Below are 20909 nucleotides of genomic sequence, written 5' to 3'. Positions count from 1 at the left end.
TTTTAGCACACATGAAAAACTTAAAACAAATCCTTATTTCCTGATTAATAGCCTTTGAACTATAATGTAACTTAAATAGAAAACTATCTTTAGAAAGATTTTTAATAGCCGAAAAATCTTTCTAAAGATAGTTCTGAATCGAATAGACCAGGGGAGAATCTCCCATGATTACCTTTTCTTAAGATGGTATTGCTGTGTGATCAGTTTTTTGCCATTGTTTTAAGCAAATGCATTTTCTAAAATAATTAAATATATGGTGAAATATATTCAAATAAAACCACTTCTTTGAAAAATAGCTTGCCACACTTAGTTACAGAAAAAGTAGAAACTCATCTTACCTATAAATAAATGGTGCTACTGTGGCCGTATTTGGGTGGCTGTATTGCTGTTGCTGAGGAAGTTGCACAATGCTGCTTCCTGGTGCTTGCCCACTAGTTGCAGCAATGGAATGAGCAGCAGATGAACTAGGGGTAAGAGCCATACTAGATTCCTTTCCTTCAGAAGAGGGAAGACCAGAAGGAGTGTATGCTTTCTCATTACCTTGCGATTTTGCTGTTGACTGGGGTTGGTTCCCCTTTGCACTCCTCAATTTTTCCGCCTCTTTACTTCCTGAACATGACGGTGAAGTACTTTGCTTTGATGTCGGTACTTTTGATCCAGGTTTTGGTATACCACTAGATGAAGGTATTAGACTTTCCTTCTTGGCTGACGCAGCCTTGTTCCCCTTGGGGATCAGGCTTGCAATTTTTGAGGTCTTTTTTGCAGGTGTCTCTGTGGCCTGGTCCTTCTCTTCCTTCGCCGTCTTCTCAGTGCAAACTTTGTTTTTGTCCCTGCTCTTTTCCTCTTTGTCCTTTGGCTGTAGCAAAGACTTTTTATTGCTGAGATTTTTGCTTCCAGCTTTTGGAGGGGTGAGTTTAGGTGATATTTTAGGGCTGCTGCTGGTGGTGGAGCCACCACTGTTGAGACCACCGCTGAAGCCGTCCATTTCGCCACAATCTAAAAAGGCTTCTTCGTCTCTCCCGCTGTCGCTGGGACCTGAACTGGATGACAAGGGAGGCCGCAAAACAGTCCTAGCGTTAACCAACTTGAATTTCTCTAACATGGATTTCTGCCCAGATGAAGGAGTTTTGGGCCCTTCAGAAAGGGGTGGCTTAAGCCTATCTGAAGGTGGCGTAGGAGAGGTTGCGGGACTGGGCTGCTTGACAGACAGCATGGTAGAGGTGGCACTGTGTTTGACATTCATGGATTTGCTGCGCCAAGGCTTGCTGGCACTTGGAGAGGGGATGGCAGAGACCGGCTGCTGCCCAGTGCTGGTGGGATGCTGTACATTTCCATTCATGCCTGCAGATGGATGAGGACCTTTGGGTGATTCTGGTTTTGAAAGAGAAAAACACGAGGGCATTAAAATTGCAGAGCTCCCCAAACTATGCATTCCAAATGATGATGATGGATGATGATGAAATTTGTATACTGCCCTATACCTGCAGGTCTCAGGGCCGTTCTAACATAAAACCACAATATAAAAACACACAATACATAATAAAAACAAAAACAATCCAATAAACTTTCAATTAGTTGCACAACTGAAAGCACTGTGGGAACTGAGCCTTCTAAAACATGTTCCCATTGACCTAGTTTAAATACGTAAGCCTACCCTCTTATCATTTCTCCAAACTTGTCAGAAACGTAAGTACAGAAAGACCTTTTGATTGCTTAAATTATTTTCCTCACAAATCATGCATTATAATTGCTGTTTTATGCTCAGCAAAAAGCGTTTTGGGTTGGAGGAAGCTTCAGCCGCCCACGTATTAACAGGAGCTCCAGATTACAAAAGGATATGGCACTGGGCCGGTGGGTAACAGGAAGAGGAACATGAATCTGTAATTATTTCCTTAAAAAAATAAATGGATGAAACTAACAGCCTTGTCCTAGAAGCTACTGTGCTAGTGAGAAAGTGTATAATTGCATGCTGCAAACAGATTCAGAATATTGTCCTGGAACAGAAACCCAGGGTGATAACAGTGAGAAGGAAAACAGGAGGAATGAATCAAGATCTGAAATAATATTCTTATTGTGACATGCTAGAGGCCCTTTTGGCCACTACAGAGTCACCAAGGTCAACACAAGCCTATGTATCTGGTTTAAGAGGATTGAAAGTGACAGACAGCACAGTAGGATAGGTCTGCCCCACTTGCCTCATGTAGGGTCCCTCTAGCTATGTCGGCACCAGCCATTTCCACCTGCACAGTCACATCCATCAAATCGGGGGTAAATTAAGGCTGACACTGACTGCTCTCTGGCCTGGTTAGATTAAGGTTACCAATACCTGGTATAAAAAATTCACCCCTGTGACCTTAACAGCAGCATGGAGGGATGGCATTCAGCAGGTGCATTTTATCTCGGGGCTTTAGCGCTATGACATGACTACTAAAGACATAAGGGCTCCTATGGGCAACATGAAGGAAATATCAGAAAGGTCAGGTGTAGGATTTTGTATGCAAAAGGAGCTACACCAGAAATATTTGTAAGATAGAGGATAAGGGGAATAAATGAAGCTGAAGCAAGCACAGTATGGAAGTAAAGGAACAGCAGCGATGAAACCATTCATACAAGGGTGGTGTTGCTGTTTTCAGTGGTTTACCCAACAAATATATTGGTGGAATTGAATCTCAGTAATAAAAATAGGACAGGGCTAGAAATTACCTGAGCAGATGGTATCACTATAAATTAAATAAAGGGAACAATTGAATTGAATCAGAACAAGATTGAAATTTCCACAGGCCTCAAGCTTGAAAAGGATTGGGATAATTTAACTCCCATGTTTCTTTTTAATACTGATCATGCCAAAAAGCTTCAAGACTGAAGTGCTTAATAATACTAGGGATGCTTGAGAAATTAGTTTTCTGTGAATTCAGATGTCACATGACCTGATCTCTACCATGTGGACTGATGCGTAGATTGGAATGTAATGTTGCTCTCTGCTCAAAAATCATGCCAACAAGCATTTGACCATGCACACTTCAGAATAAAATATGTTTAGAATTCCAGACACTGAGATACAGTATGCATTTATCTACATATTTTGTCATGATATACATGTTATAAGCGTGTGTAAATACAGATTTTTGTGCAGATTATTTTAAAGCATTATCAGATTTATGTAGAAATGGTGCAAAGAACACATAAATTATTGACAGTCCTACATACAGGAAAACATAGGGCGTTCAATGGTGTTGCTAAGATGACAGTAACACTCCTGTCAGCAGAACAGGGAGGGAAGTAATTTGCATTGGTACCAGTGGCAGCTTCTCTCCCAGTGCAAACAAAACCTTTGGGTGAGGACAGATTTTCTGTAGGAGTGTGCAAGGAGTTAAAAAGAAACCCTACCCGGCTCATCATAGCCCTGATCCTGATCACCCCCCATTGCTGCTCCACAGTATGTCAAAGAAAATACTCTTTCTGTATATGTAGCTAATGGTTTCAATTTGGAGCCTGTGACACAAATGGAAAAGCAAGCCTGAGGACCCAATAAAATAATCTGAGAATAATAGTTTGAAAAGAAATTATAGCAGCATTTTTTTGTCCTGAAAGCAGAGATTGTGGAACATTCTGCTTTTACACATTAAATCATATTTGTATATGGCTTAGCGAATCAGTGACTAGCTTCACCAAGAACCTACCAGGACTATCAGTTTAGTCTTCAAAATATTAGACTTGCATAGAGGGGCAGGAGTGTGCATTCAAGGAAACTCCATCCACAATTCCCCAGCACCACAAACGTGATAAGACATTCATGCCTCATCAGGATTTTCAGTTGTGTGGAGGCTTCTAAGCATCTTCCGTCAAACACACACAGAAGGTTCTCTCAATTTTTAAATTCAATGCACAAAGCTCTGAGAGAAGCCCTCGCTGAAGGTGGAAATTAGGGCAGTGCTTATATTTGAAACGATTTTTATGGGATCCACTTTATTCAGGAAAATGTTTTCTTTTTCAGGTTCAGCAACTCTGCAGATTGGGATATGGAAAAGCGTGTTCTCCTTCATGGAGCCAAGTGTCCCTGTAGTGCTGCATATGGTATTCTAAACCCTCTCCATTATTTATTTATTTTTATTTATCTACTGCAAATTTATTCCTACAGTAGTAGTAATGGGATTGATTTTGGAAAATAACAATATTAACCTTTAAGGGAAGCTTTTGATGCAAGGTTAATTGTACAGCTACTCAGCACAAACAGCATGGATTATAAATATGAAACCCATAAATTATTATGAGATCTGAAGTATTTTGAAGATTCTCTTGTGGCATAAAGGAACAATCAAATTATGGATAGTCATGCAAATTAGAACCAACTGTTTTCCTTTAAGTCCTTTGTTGCTCTCCTGATATATACTACCAGTATATATCTTGCTTCTGTTTATTTTTAAAGCCCACAATTAACCTAGCAATCAAAACGCATTACCTCTAAATTATTATTAAGATTGCTTTACAACAGTAATTATTATGCAGCTTAACAAACATGATGTAACAGGTTCTCCATTGTCTAAACCAGGGGTTGTCAACCTGGTTCCTACCACCCACTAGTGGGTGTTTTGGGATTCTAGGTGGGCGGTAGGGGGCTTTATGGCACAAGCTGAATCCTCCTTCTGTTGAGCACTGGTGGGCGGTAAGGAAATGTTACCATCAAGAAAGATGCATTAGTGAGCAGTAGGTATAAAAAGGTTGACTACCCCTGGTCTAAACGATGCTCCATAGGCATCAAATTCTCTTAATTATGAGGTGGATCATAAACCATATTGAGTCCCACCACTACCCAAAATAGGTAGAGAATAACAGATTGAACGCGATGATAAGTAATGAAGATGAAATGTTAATATTGCTTAAAGAAACATACCACAATAAAACTTGCTTGGTACAGAAATTTGCAATGCCTATGTGAATTAATTCCTCCCCCACATCTAACTGAACACTGGTGCTCATTCAATGACATCTACTCCCACCTTGTGGTAAAGCTGCTGCACACTACTTTTTAAAAAAGTTCTATTTTCCTGACCCCTGAGATAGGGAAAAAAAAGAATATTTCAGTGACTGAATATATGCAAGAATGATATTCTTGAAGGCAGAAGATATATAATTTACCACAAGTGCAGAAGAGATGCTGCAAGTATCATCCTTGATGCAGGATGCTTTAAGACTCCATTCAACACTGAGCTATCACTGAGTGTCAGATTTTATAAAGTTCCCACTGCTTAGGATTGAAATCTACCCCCCAAAAACAGCTGCTGAAAATTTATATCTATCCAACTGCAGCTCAAAACGTTAGACATCTTTTGCCAGAAATAGAAGGATCCTCAGAGCCCAATTGAAAACTCAACAATTATATTCTACTTATATCTCAGAATTAGTATTTTAAACATTTCATCTTTTTTCCCTGACTTGTGAAGAACCTTTACAGATTTGTATGCTCAGTAAGCCTGGCATCCATTCAAACACTTACCTTTTTCATTTCCATTTGCATATTGTGGAGGCTTGTTTTTGTCAATGCTATTAAAGCTCTGACTTCTCCGATTTAAATTTGAGGCTCCCTGGACTTTGGTACTGCTGCCTGCAGCTGGCACCCTTGAGGGCCCGGGAAGCCTAGAATAGCACAGTCAGAAATGAATTTCTTGCAAGTGCATATGAGACAGTTAACTTTTCAGTTGCAGAATAAATTCACAGAGCTGATCAACAATGGTTTTAAGGAAGGTAATGACAATGAACAACAACATAATTAATGGTTAGTTAGACCACGGACAAAAGGAACACCTTAAACGGTACAAAAGAGGGAAAATATGATATATACAGTCAGAGACAAACATATAAGGATCCTTTGCATTTTCCATTTACACTGCAAAAAATAATAATTCACCCATGTTTTTCCAGGAGCCATACAACTGTTTTATTCAAATAGTTCAGTTCCATATATTTCTAAGATAAATATAACAAAGCTAAAACAACCCATGGAATACAGTTTAGTGGAAATATATACTCTAAACACAGTTTTGTAAATAAGCACTGTACTCCACGAGTGCTTTATTTCTTCTTTTGTTCCAGAAACTCAGATATCTGCAGAAGGCATTAGATGGTAAGATGAGAAATTCAACATTTTACATTGCTCACATCTTCATTACTTCAAATGAAAACTCTTGAATTAAAGAGATCTGCTCAGGCTACATATTTCACTTGTTGGTATTTGCTGCCACCATCTGAAATATCCTGGGTATCAGAGTTAACAATAAAGATGCCACTCTCTGCAATAAGTACAGACCCACATTGTAATTATTTTGATTTGATTGTCTGGTGTGGAGATTAAGCAGTGTTGCGTTGTCTTACAAGCTGCCAATAAAAATAATTTGCTCTAGTTCAATGCACACAGTTGGTACCTCAACAGACTTAAGGACAGGTTAAATCAGGATTGTGAATGTTACCTAGAAGCAGGTGTTACTAGTTTAGGATATTCCAAACATTTGCATTGTGAAATGCTAATAGCTGACACAGTGGGAGAAAAGAGAGAAAATGCAAGAAGAAAATGAAAGGGGGCATTTGTTTAAGAAAGGGCTTTGCTCACTATAGTGGCACATCAAGAGAGCATATTTCAATATAAAACTGCAGTTGTTTAACCACTATATCTCTATCTAAGCAGGTCACCACTTTGTGAAGTAGGTAACTGGAAAATTGCGATGTTAGATGTCTAATAATCCATGTTACTTTTTAGTTTATTCTGGCTGTTGGCCTGTTCCTTTGGAGTCTGCACTGTCAGCAAATCTAAGCATACAACACTTTATCATGGCCTATAAAATCCAGATAAGACTGGGGCACTGTTAGTGAGTGGTTCCCTAGACCTCTGAGGGCACCGGTGCATAACTTAGGGGTGCTTTGCTGTCAGCTTTGACTGGTGTCCCAGCTGTGCCCCTATCTGGATGGGGATAGCCTAACACCTGTTGTTTATGCTCAGGTAACCGCTAGGTTAGATTACTGCAACACCTTATATACAGGGCTTTTTTCAGCTGGAAGTCACTGGAACTCAGTTCCAGCACCTCTCAGGTGGGTGCCATTGCCATTATAAGAGAACAAGGGAGGCATTCATGGTGAGTTCTGGGATCTCCTTTTCTAGAAAACTAGCACTGGATATGAAGGGCTCCCTCTGAAAATGGGTTGGAAACTTCAACTGGTGCATAAGTTGGGAGTGAAATTGCTCATCGAGGGAAGACAGTTTGATTAAATTACACTGATCCTGGCCCAACTGCAGTAGCTGCCAGTTAGTATTCAGGCCCAATTCATGGTACTGCTTTTGACCAATGAAGCATTCATCGCTCAGGACTGAAATATTTCAAGGACCGTCTGTCCCCATATGGCCCACCTCAACCCAACCCTGCAATAATCATTTGAAACCCTTCTTCATGTGCCTCCTCCATGAGAGGTTTGGAGGGTGGCAACACCAGAACAATCATTTTCTGTGTTGCCCCCCCCCCCTTTGGAATGGTGTCCCCAGGGAGGCTCACTTGGCACCCTCATTACATACCTTTAGATACCACCAAGCAAAATTGTTTCTCTAGAAACAGACCTTTGGCTGATTAACATTCTTTGGGCTTTTAAATGTGTTTGTGGGAGGGATGTTATTGGCTTGTTTATGTTTTATTGTGTATTTTGGGTTCTCATTTTATATTGTGAACCACTCTGTGATCTTCAGATGAAGGGTGGTATACAAATTCAATTAACAACAACAAATCTATGTCTACTGATCCAGACAATTTACAAATATACAAAAATGCATGTTAAAATTCAGTTGCTTGTACAGTGGTACCTCAGGTTAAGAACTTAATTCATTCTGGAGGTCTGTTCTTAACCTGAAACTGTTCTTAACCGGAGGGCCACTTTAGCTAATGGGGCCTCCCACCACCGCCACAAAATTTCTGTTCTTACCCTGAAGCAAAGTTTTTAACGTGAGGTACTATTTCTGGGTTAGTGGAGTCTGTAACCTGAAGCGTCTGTAACCTGAAGTGTCTGCAACCCGAGGTACCACTGTATTAATAACCATATTTCTCAGGTACTTCCCTCCCTATATTCCTGTTAAGAAAATGAGGCAGGAAACAGCCCAAAAGAGCCTTTGTAATACTTGAAAACAGATCTCAAGGCTATTGTCACACACACACACACACACACACACACACACACACACACACACACCAAACTTTCCTTACATACCTATTCATTCCATTTCCAGTCATTCTCCCACAGAATCATTCAAGCAACAAAGGAAATGCAAAGTATAAAGGAACAGGTAATTCACAAGGAACATACTTCTGGTCAAAAATGTACAAACACTGTTATAAATTTATATCATTAGACAAGAAACAGTTGTTAGAGCCCAGACATGATGAATTGTGAAGGAGACAAGAGAGCCTACAATAAATGCGGACTGAAAACCTATGACCACAGGTGCACAACAACTGTGCTTTGGTATAGCTCATTCCAGGCTATCACCAGCAGTTCAGCTTACAATAGAAAACTGATGCCATACATTGGATTACACAGCTGATAGTTCATTGTCAGCAATGAACTGCAGAGCAAATAATGTGAACAGTTTCATTTTTTAACTACACATAATCAACACGGACTGAACAAAACAAGAGGAGCTAGGAGTCCTCCTTTAGGAAGTAAATGCACAGATTTTAGTGTTTATAATAGAGAAGTCACAATCAATGGCAGAGATAGAACAGGCAATCAACATGCAAGCCATCTAAGACTAAGATTTTGTTTCATTTAAAGACAATTCATTGTTTCAATTCATTTAATTTCCCAGCTCCACACAAACAAAAGTTGTCCCTAACAGTAGAAATTTCACACAATACTTTATTAAATACATTTCAGGCTGAAGCAGTGCTAATTCTTCTACCCAAGTGGTTCTTAAACTATTTTCATAGGAAGCTGTCGCACTGAGTCAGACCTTTTAATTCAGTATCATCTACACTGGCTAGCAATGGCTGAGAGCTTCAGAATATTTACTAGCCCTGCCTGGAAACTCTATGTGCTTTTACCACTGTGTTACAGCCCTTCCTGTCAGGGCTCCCTCAATGAAAAGACTGATAAAGGCATAAATACTCATTAATTGCTTTTCTTACTATATCACCCTTGCAGCGCCCAGGCTGCATGTGATATCCACATTCTTAGGGTTCAACTTATATAAAATGAGCAGCAGACCCCAATCTCTACACTAGCAATGAGGAATATAGGCAAGAATGGTCTGCACTAGACAGATTCTGACAATAACTTATGGGATGTTTTAAGTGGCAGTCTAATCAATGCAATAAAGAAGGGATCCAAAAGGTGAAGTTTGAGCATTATTGTTCTAATCCTTTCCCACACCAACAACCCTCCTGAACATGCTTACATTTTAAAATTTACAGTTGTTTTCCACCAAGATAAACAGGATCATACAGTTCAATTTCTCCTCTATTGAGCTGGGCCAATAAACTGAAGATCTGATTAGTAGAATTTATATTCACTTGTAAGCCAAATTATGGGAGCAGACAGACAGAACCTGAATACAGAGCTTGCAGTGGTGCTGTGATGTCACAACTGAGCCAATATATGTCCTTGACTACTACACCCCTCTTTGGATCATTCACTCGCTGCTAGCCTTCTTCAGCTGATTAAAAGCCACAAAGCTTTATTTAGCCAAGTACCTGAAATGGGATGCTTCCCAGCTCAGGCACCCAAGTGCATGATAGGTTGTTAATTTTTTTCCAGACAGGCAGAGGAGGCACAGCAGAAGTTGGCAAAGAGCAAGGGGCAATGTGGGTGGGAATGACAGTGTGGATTTCATTGTATGATTCTCTATCAACAGTTCAGCTGCAAAGTTTCCCCTGTGGCAGAGCTAAATAATATGCTTCAAGTCTGTCTCTAGTCTGTGTGTTGAGCAAGAAGCATAAGAGCACTAAAATCCCTCTAGAAACTTGACAGCTCATTTAAATCAATTATTTTACATACGGTATGCTAAGTTGCAACACACAGATATCCCTACAGCTATTATACAAAGCTGTTATTTTTGCAGTCTTGGGCAAGGCTTTTCCACTGGCCAACTAAAAATTATGCAAAGCTTGCATTTAAAAGATATGGTGATAAAGGGTTGAATGTCTACTGTGGTTTAAAGAATAAAATGCCAGTGGGCAGTGACTCCATTAAGTATCACTAGCAAGCAATAAATTAGAGATGTTAACTGACCTAGAAGGCTTTTTTTGACTGGTTGCAATTCCACTGTGATTAGACTGAGTTGCATATCTGGCTGTCAGACTGTATGAGAAGAAACAGAGAAATTGAATTAACGAATTTTTTTTTTTTGAATATGCATAAAAAGCAAAAACTTACCACCAAATGATGACTTAATGTTATGCAAATAGAACATGGATAGAAAACAAATTAATCAAAGAATGCATTAAATGTAATGATTATACCATGAGTTTTCAAAGTACGGACTATGTTGTAATGCAAGGCATTGTAAACTGTCCCATCCACAGATTCCCAGAGTGGTGAAACCTATGGGAGTAAGACGTGGGAAAGGAATTGGACTGGACAGACTGGTGCAATGTATGTACTAAGAAACCTCTATTATCTGTATTTCCTAAGACTAAAGAAATAACATTTAAGATCTTACACAGGTGGTACTTGACACCCCAGAGGTGCAACAGAAACAGTTCTCTATTTTCACCACACTGTTGAAGGAAATGTGGCTAGGCTGGAACCTTCTACCATATGTGGTGGTTATTAGAAGCTATACACATGGTTTAAAATACATTCTTACAAGAGATTACTCAACAGTCTTTGCACCCAATTAGCTGTTAGCCATTTTTGATGGGGAGAACAGGAACATTTCAATTGGCATTCAGTTGCACACAACTGGAAGAATTTGGACAATTTATCTAAAGACTGTGGGTGCCAACAAATCTGGTCAATTGTTCCTATAGAGAGATTTACCAAACAAGCTTTAGATGGAGAAAAAGACAATGATTTTATTGAGTTTTGGTAGGCATGTATTGCTTGTGTGAATAAGAATAAGTAAAACTCACAACTGCCAGCCCCACATGGTAATCTCTGGCAGAATGTTCTTGTTTAAGTCTTGCTTTTTTTTATTCAGAAGCAGAAGGGAGGGAGTGGGGGACTGGAGATCCTACTTTTGTTTCTGTAATATTGTTCTTTATGTTGACCATGGTAAACTGTCAACATTCTAGCTGGGTTTAAACTCAAGATGTATTATTGCTGAGCAAACTCAGAGCTTATTGCAGATACAAATACTGGCACTGAACTTTGCAGTAGATGCCATAAAATTTTATCTAAGTATCCACTTTCAACACTAATTGAGGGTATCATCTTTGCTGAAGAAAGCCATTATTTATTGGGATGGGAAACTTGTGGCTTCCAGATGTTGGACTCCAACCTCAACCAGCTCCAACCAGGAGGGCCAGTAGTTATGGATGATGGGAGCTTTAATCCAGCAACATCTGGTGGGCTGCAGTTTGCCCATTCCTGCTTCACAAGGACACCCAAAAGTATTAATGGGGACCATGTGTTACCGTCAAACTTCATTAAAAAGCACATTAACGATTTTATACAGCATTTTAGGGCTGTTTTACTAAAATCAACTTTTTGTGTGAGAAGAACTAACCAGAATGACATTGTGTAGCAGACAAATCTACTTTCTCATTATATTATGACACATTCGTCCCACTGTTACTGTTCAACACTACTGGCTGGGGAACATGGATACAATGACGATGTGTTCTGTAAGCACAGCCTATGCTATAAACATGCATAGCAATGATGCACAAAATGAAAATCAAAGGAAGGTGCTGGTGTTAGTAAAGAACATAGCATGGTTAATTCTAAGAGGTGATGATAGTGACAAGTGATGTGATGTGATTTGGGCAGGAATATATGACAAGGGATGTAACTAGACCACTTATAACTTTGTGAAACTGTTGCTGGACTGTATCACTTATTACAGTTGGGAATCACAAGACTGAATCCTTCATGCCACAGGTGCCTGACTTTTCCCGTTACACAAGTGAGAGCTTGCAAGAACACACAATGGGGGGGAATGCAGAATGGGAAGAATGCAATAAGGTGGTGCAGAGCTGGGCTTCATCTAGATTGTCCTAGCACTGCACAGCTAGTATTAACAGCATCAGAGAAAACACTGCTGCAATCCAGGGATTTGGAACCAAGTTCACATATACTGATTAGTGATGCTGTTGAAACTCAGCATTTGCCCATTTGGAAGTCAAATTCCATTTGTTCGTAATTCCTGAATGTAACGTAATTCCAATGAACTATGTCAAAGTCTCTCTGGCAGACTAGGAAGCATACTTCTTGCCAGTAGTGGCTGGTGAGGCACTGTGGGTAGGACAGTTTTGTTGACTTCACTTCCCAATGCTGCACATCACTGTCATCACCAAGAGGGAGGTTGATATGGCAGCAGCAGTGGAGCCACTCTGACGCTCCTGCCATTACACTTTCACTGTGCTGAACTCCCCATCTATGGCCTGCTCATCCCCTTCTCAGTAACTGGCCTCAACATGCAACATTGGGAAGCCAGATCAGCAAACCATTCCAGTCTGTGCCACCCTGCCGACTGCTACTGGTTCTTGCCACGCACTTTCAAAGCAGGGCAAGAAGTGCCCCCTGGAAATGGCTCAATGTGATCAAATAGCATGCAGAGGAAGAAAGAAGACTGTCCACATGGACCTATGGAGGCAACTATTTTATGCACGCAACCCAATTAAGCATCAGGAAATAAATGTTACATTATGACGTAAGTGTCATTTCCAGGAACATTTCTGGGCCTACTTTTAAACTATGTGCTCCCTAGTCTCCTAAAAGGGGCTTCTACATTTAAAGAAGTTAAATAAAATGGTTTAAAAGCACTCAGACGGCCTCAAAATACTGCAAGTTTAAATTTGAAGATACTTCAACATTTTGAACTATCAAAAGAACTTTTGGCAAAGTTTGTAATGTTGAATTTGTTACTTGGCAAGAAAATTACCCTTTTTGATTAAGCAAGTTCACCCTTCACACTAATATTGAGGAGTGAACTCTGGAAACTGTCAGAGAAAGAGAAATCAATGGGCATGGTCAAAGTTTTGTCTGGACTTTGTTAATTTTCCCCAGCAGCAGCATGAGATGGTAATATGGAGTGGAGATACGGGTTGAATAGGAGAGGCAAGGCTGACAACTTGGAACAGCATTCAGTTTGAGGCTATGCTTGCCTGTTAGAGAAGTGAAGCAAGTAAAAAGGGCTGCAATTTTGGTGTAAACCAAATCACTTGGCATTATGAATATAAAAATGGTGACTATTAGTTTCTATGTGATAGGCTGGCATTATTCCCCAGTCTCTTCCTGGAAGCAAGAATGGTTCTATGTGGAAAATGGAAAAAGTACTTTGAGTGACTCACAAAGGCAGCTAGCTACTTACTGAAAAGTGACTTAAGGGAGAAAAAGTCTAGATTGCAGTGCAATAGACTACTCATTTCATCAACAGACACCACTAAACTCATGTCATCAAGAATCATAAGGGAAGAATACTAGCCTGTGGTGAATACTAAAGCTAATAGTGAAGCCTGTGATTTATTATTGAAGCCTTGGGTAATAAAGCAAATAATATAGTCCTTTATTGGATTAAAAACAGGTTGCAAAGCAATGCAGATATGCCAATGATCTGAAAAGTCAAATATGTTGTTAATTGTAGGAGCAATTTTGTCTTATATGGGAAGAAAATCCCCAAACTAACCATAAAGCTCAAAAAAACTTAAGCATATTATTTTTCTCTTTTAATTTCCAACACTTTTAATGAGATCTCACATGCATAGCTTATATAAAAGTGATACAATATGAAAATATTATGCACTGTAAAAACTACACCAACCTAGATATGGTTATGTCACTGAGGGAAAAATATATGGCAAGAGACAGTATTCAAAACAAAATAAGAATGCATACCATTACCAGATCTGCATGTGAACTCATAGCTTACATTCATGTTCACAGAACAATTATACTGGAGACAACTGAGTGCCACAGAGGTTATCGCAAGAAACAGGAATGCTTTAGAAATGCCAACATTGTCCTGCTTACTTGGCAAAATTAGCAAGAGCCAAAATGCACAAACTGGTGGACGCAGAGTAAAATTGCTTTGCTTATCTTGCACATGACAGTTGTTGATCTCAACACAGTCCAGCATTCACAGCAACCAACTAAATGCCTAGCCAAGACATGAGGAAAAGAGCCCTCTGTTGTAAGGCCATTACTTTACCTAGCTCCATATTGTCTACACAACTGCTTGGCAGTGGCTCTTCAGGGTTTCAAATAGTCATCCCTTCCCAGCCCCTGCCTAGGGAAGCCAGGAATTGGCTACAGCCTCTGTCCTGCTGGATAAATTTGTCTACAAGTAACATCCTCCAAACAGTCAAGTTTGTAACAGTATTTATGCACACAGTCATCATTGTAACCCTAGTAGTTATTTTGTTTATTTAACATGTGCATGTTGAGGTGTAGGAACCTGTGCCCCCACCCAAAAATGTAAAGGTTCCAGGCTTTCAGCAACCCCAGGTAGTATTGACAACAGTCATGGATAATGGAGGCTGTAGTCTGTCAACATCTGGTTGGGTTTCCTACTGCATTCGACTCCTTCCTTAAAGACTACAACATCAGAACCGGTCAGTACCAGTCAGTACAATGTACTTGGATATGTTAGACATATTGGACAAAGTCCATCACAAAAGGCTCCTAGGGAAACTCATGGGATAGAATGAAAATGGATTATCCTATTGACTGAGAACTTAAAAGTTAATAACCAAAATTAGGAAACAAAGAGTAGGCAGAGGGGACCCAGCACCCTTAATCTTTGACCTCTATCCATGCTGGCTGAGGCTGATGGGAGCTAGATTCCAACATCTGGAGAGCCACAGGTAGTCCACCCATGATAAAAGCAATTCACTCAATGAACCTAATCTATAAATACGGAAATTTGTTATTTCTTTTTACTATCCAGCAGGTGAGGTGGTAGATGTGCTGAATCACTGTGATAATGGGCTGGATGAGGATCAATTCACTCAATCAATCAATTAAAAAAAAGCTCATACCAGACGAAACAAAGATACTGGTAGTTCCTCCCGATACAAACAGCATGCAGTAAATAAAAAATGAACTTTAGCTATGGTTCATGACTTGTCTGGAGCAAGGACTGGGCTTGGACATAATGCTAAACCAAACTATGGCTTGGCTCTGAAAAGAGCAGCAGGAGGAAAGACCAAGGAAGGGGCAAACAACTGTGAATTTTGCTCCATGCAGTTGTATGTTTGCTCATTTAGTCATTCATGATTTGTCCTAGTGTTACATGTGAACCAGGCTGTTGATTGGCTTCAAAAAAACTCACAAGAACTGCTAGTCCAGTGAGAGTCATTATTCCTTTTGCTTTTTCTGTGAAAGAGCAAAGTAAGACATTACCCACAGAAAACCAGCCATAGTGAAAAATGGCCTTAAGTACCAACCAGCCAAATATATTTGCTTTTCTAAAGTAACACAGGGTGAACTTTAATGAATTAAGCAAATCCATCTGGCTGTCAAGCTGCGACCACTATTTCTATATGTGATAATGTTGGTTTGCCTGCATTTAGGAATTTTGCTGACAGCTTCTTGAAATCAGTTACCGACTAATCCACAAATGGGACAGAACTTTCATCTACATGTGTTTTCCCTTAGCATCTGGGTGGTTGAAAGATCATCACCATGGCAAGCTTAGATATATGCTGCAATGATGAAACACACTAGCAAAATATGTCATAAAATATAATATAATCATTGTTGCCATGCATTTCTGCTGACAGGTATAAATAAGGCCATCAGCGCTGTGACCTTTGTGTATGTGTAAAATAAACGAAAATGAATCCGTGACTAACTCGCAAGTGAAATGTTGAAAAAGAGAATTCAGCAGAACTGTTCAATATAACTATTTTCATTCCTTTCTCAGAAACAAAGGCTTATTGATGGCCAAAATGTCTCTCATGTAAAACACCCTTTTCTTTCATATTTATCTTGATGGATTTGGGGCAGTCAACATTATATCCTCCAGATGTTGCTAAACTACAACTCCTATCATCCCTGATCCCTGGCATCCTTTGCAGTCTAAGGAAGATGGGAGTTGTACTGCAACAACTCCTTGACAACCATAGCAATATTAACAGCCTGGATATAAAGAAGGTTCCTCACTGGAAAGATACAAAGCTACTCAGATGCAGATTAATATGCTAACTTCCTTGCACCTTCTTTGAACATGCAAAGTGTGAATGTATTCACACATCTCTGAAGAAACATATATTAGCTCCACTGGCATCTGAACAAAAATAAGCTCCTACTTTGCACATTTCATGGGGAAACTGGATAATTCATGCATCCTTTCTGTTTTACCATCCAAGACTCAGGCATAGGCAAACTCGGCCCTCCAGATATTTTGGGACTACAACTCCCATCATCCCTAGCTAACAGGACCAGTGGTCAGGGACGATGGGAATTGTAGTCCCAAAACATCTGGAGGGCCAAGTTTGCCTATGCCTGATCCAAGTTCTCCTTAGTGAATCAGACAAAGTGATCTCCCCCCACCCCCCAACCTTTGGAACCTTTGCACATTCTTCTCAGTGGAGAAATTCCCATATGCTTGTCAGCCTCTACAATGATCTACACTGATCAAGGGCCAAGCAAAGGCTAATTACTCTGATTAATGTTTTTACAATCTATACTCCCTCACAGAGAAACATAACCAAAGTGCCAGGCCACATTTTACCCTATTTTATTGGACCACAAGGAATGGCTCAATATATCTTCATACTCCAATACATCAAGATCTGTGTGAGAGATCTTTTTATTGTGCACTCTTAAAGTTATAGTCATTACATTAAATGATTATACCTGATGAAAGGTATTCAAAGTAACATAAGAAATCTCAATGTTCCTTTTATCTTTTTGGGGGGAGGGCAGGGAATACATCTCAAACAATGCAACTCTAATTATAATACTGTATACCAAGTACAACTATTTTCAGCAATATAATGTCCACTATGAATACTATACATGCACATATTAAGACAAACTATCTGCAAATGTTAGGATGACGGAAAACAATTCATTTTTTGGGAAATGATTCAGTTCATTTCCAAGCCAATCACAATTCAGCCTCACTTATCCTCCAAACCCTCCTCTGTATCTCTTGAACCCATCCCAACTACCCTTAATCACCCCACCCTGCAACCCTTTAATCTTCCTTTTAAAACACACTTACCAACTAGGCCAGAAGTGGCAATGCTGCTCCAGCCACAGTAAAAGGGAGGAGGGTTTCTTCCTCCTACTTGGCCACTGCCTCTTGCAAAGAACCCTTGGCCCTTGCGAAACTACATTGACTGCAATGTAAGTACTACCCAATGTAGTAATTGCAATATTATAGTGTCATGAGCCGCAAAGCACTTTTCCTAATGATGTTAAGCTTCATTGGGAAAACAGTGCACACCTGTTGCCAACTATCCCACTGTAGATTGCATTTCAATAGAAAAAGCAGAAAAAAGGAACCAGTGAGAAACACTTTTTAATTCAACTCCTTACTCTTCAAAAGCACTGAAAAGATGATGAGTGAAAAATTTACACAAAGCAACATGTTGTATTCAATTAAATATATATCACAAAATGTGCAGATTTGTTCTAACCATGAATTATATTAAAATAAGTGTTATGAAGTGTATTCTTTGTTCATGCTTACCAAAGTCTAATCATCTCTGTGTTGTGTTACTATTCTTACAGAATGATTTAGAGAAATATGTTTCACTGTATAAATAAAATCCTGTTGATTATCCCCTGTTGATAATCCAGATTTGAATTTTCTAGACAGCACTAACAGTGATATAACAGAGTACTTTACACAAGCCTAGGTCAGTAGACTTCCAGTTACCATTTATTATACCTTCTACGAACCATGTTCAGTAAACTAAAAGATAAATGCAATTTAGGAGTGTATTACTCCATTTATAAGAAAGTGTGTTCTCCTTCATGGAGAGCACGTGTTGCGGTGGGGGCCGCCAGGACACTCCAAAGTTGGGGGCGGGCTAATTTTTCATTGGCCACTGATGCAATTGGGGCTTCCCTTGTTGTTGGGAAGAAGTTAATGTTGCCATTTGTTGATTGACAGCCAGAAATGCTAAAACTCCTTGCACGAGGCTAGGGCTTCCTCTTTTCGACAGTGCATTGGATTGCCCATCCCCCCCCTCCCTAGAATTAGGGTTGTTCTCTTTGACCTTGCTATGCCTGTCATGGGGTCATCTGCTCTTGGGGCAGGGGCCTGGTAGGAATTTTGTCCATCTGGCTGATTGGCTGGGGCCATTTGGTTTTTGCCTACTGCGTAGCAAATCGTCACAACTTGTAAGGTTGCAGTTAGGCATTGGTTTATGGTTGGTTGGTTGAGGGGAAGTGGTTGAGTGCCTGCCCTTGGTAGGTTGAGTGCCTGCTCCTCTAATGCTGCTGCAAGGGATTCCATTAAAGGAATTGGGGGCTAACTATTGCTTGTCCACTTTGTCAAGGGGGCTCGGGCCATAGCAATGAGCTCCTGGTTGCATTTGGGGTGAGGGCAGGTTCCCTGCTCCGCGTAACCCCCAAGTGTATTCCCCTATTCTGACTTTCGCATAGTGTGGAATGTCAGTCTGTTCCCCATGGTGGGGGCAGATAGTCGCAACCAATGCCTAAGCAACCACTCACAAATTTGTATTTCAATAAAGTTGTGGCCAAAATTATGCCAAAAATCTTAAACAAAAATTCTGTGTGATGTGTGAGTTATTGGGGTGGCCCTGGGGACCTCGACACGCAATGTAAACAAACAGTGCATATTATTCAGAAAAGTAATCTCTGGTGTGTTTTAAGAACTGGGTGCTTTCTTGCCCTACCAGAGAAGATCATGTTCAATTATATGGTGTAGTGACAGCCCAGAGTACTTCCGTATTACACTATTTATGCCATAGTCATGCTATTCTGTGTAGTAAAAATAACTCTAGGAAGGGGAAGAATAGGCCTTATCCCTGTAATGTTTTCACAACAAACATTGCAACACACAAGAGTTAGAAGAATCCATACTCTTATTTCTTTACTCTGTATGTCATTTCACATTTCACAAGTTGATCCCCTCAATGTGTAAGATATTTGTTTATAAATTAACAAGTTTCCCCAACTCATCACGCCATATCATTCATGCCATTGTTATTGGGAACAACAGAGAAGTTAAAGTAACTGTTTGTGTGAATGCAACCTAAGGCTGCGATGCACACCTACTCCCCAGTCAAATTGAATTTAGGATTAATTCCAAGTAGACAAGTATTTAGAATTGGTTTCTAAACAATTATTTCCCATTCAGGAGACCTTGAAAACCATTACAACATGGAAGCACTTTAATTGCATATTTTATCTGACCTACCTGGACTGCATATCTTGCTGTGTTTTGGGCTGGCCAATATCAGCAGGAGGTGGAGAATGAGAGACGTGCTGCTGTAGCTCTACCAAAGACTGATAGTACTGCTGTTGTTGGTGTTGCTGCTGTTTATAACGAGACAAACTGAAAAACAGCCCTAAAATGGCTTTCAAATTTCCATTCCTTATTTCTGAAAAAATGAAGAAAATATAAGAATTAGACTTCTGCTCTGCATGCTTTGAAGTTTCCACATCCTCTTCAACAGCAGACCCACAGACGATGCATTGTAGGAAGTTACCAAATGCAGGAAGTTACCTCATGTGCAAGGAGGTTAGTTAGAGGATGCAAGTATAGCTAGTAAAGCTAGTTATGTTTTATCACTCCTCACATGGTGTCCTTCCTGCAGGAAGGCCCAACTGCTGCAGCTACAGACAGCTTACTACTCCAGAAAGGGACAGAGGAGAGCTGATGTTTGGAACAGAGGGAGCCTATAAGAATCTGTAAAGGTGAGTCTGATCCATCTATAACTCATTGGAATTGTAGACATAGTCACCCCACCACTCAAGTCTATTTCCAAGTTTCACTCCAGCAGATTTTGATCTCCATCAGTCTGAAGACCGGACACTTGGGATAAGCAGATTCCAAAGGTTCTCCTAAATGTCTGAAATGGTTTGCACCAGTCCAAGAAGAACTAGATAAGTACTTACTATTTTACCATGATACAATTTTTGAGGGCTCCCTATTCGACTCCCGCAAGCAAGAGCAAGGAGAGTCAATATCTGGCTTCATCACAACCCTATATGCTCTCATCCAGCACATACACAGTGAGGAGCTGGGCTTGGCTGTTCAACCTTAGCTCTGTCTCCCTATCTCCACACATGAGCACTCAGCTCAACTTGCCCCTCCACAGCCAACTTTTGCACCCAAAGGCATAGCAAGCAAACAAGCTGAGTTCTAGAGGTGCAACCCTGTCTCTCTCCTTTTATAAATTAGCCTTTGCTACAGCAGCAGCTGTTGTTAATCTGTTTGATAATCTGAAGCCTTCTTTCCCCACCTGTGCTCCCATTCTGAAATTTATGAAGGTCACCAGTTCTGCTTCCCTAATAAATGTGTGTATGAAACCACATTATGAACCTCTTATTTTTTATGATTAATATGTTATTAGAAGAATTTCATTTGTAAATAAAGTGGTCAAAGAAAAAAAGGGGTGTGGAAAAAAGTGCAGAAAGCACAGTAATGCAATTAGTATAATTAGTATCTACATTTCAAGTGGTTTGCAAAAATGGATAAAAAGCAAACTTACATGAAAAATGCATTACAAGGCAGCTGTCTACATTTTCTTATACTGCCCAAATTGTATAATATAGTGTTTTAAACATTAGTA

At 39.9% G+C, this 20909-nt stretch overlaps 1 protein-coding gene across 10 annotated transcripts in view; it reads right to left on the bottom strand.

The window, feature by feature from the left end:
- NAV3 (neuron navigator 3) overlaps window positions 1-20909 on the bottom strand; it is a 438084-nt gene that overhangs the window by 132918 nt on the left and 284257 nt on the right. For 8 of the 10 annotated variants that reach the window (XM_028745995.2, XM_028745990.2, XM_028745986.2 and 5 more), the window contains 4 exons: window positions 19532-19715; window positions 10261-10329; window positions 5495-5634; window positions 339-1371 (listed from right to left, as the gene is read on the bottom strand). In XM_028745995.2, the coding sequence (XP_028601828.2) occupies window positions 339-1371; window positions 5495-5634; window positions 10261-10329; window positions 19532-19715 (1426 nt within the window). The remainder of the gene's footprint in view (window positions 1-338; window positions 1372-5494; window positions 5635-10260; window positions 10330-19531; window positions 19716-20909) is intronic. The other 2 variants (XM_028745992.2, XM_028745997.2) reach the window with 1 other exon arrangement.

This window comes from Podarcis muralis, chromosome 10 (genome assembly GCF_964188315.1).
Source record: "Podarcis muralis chromosome 10, rPodMur119.hap1.1, whole genome shotgun sequence".
Classification (NCBI taxonomy): domain Eukaryota; kingdom Metazoa; phylum Chordata; class Lepidosauria; order Squamata; family Lacertidae; genus Podarcis; species Podarcis muralis.
This window is presented reverse-complemented; position numbering and strand designations above follow the sequence as displayed.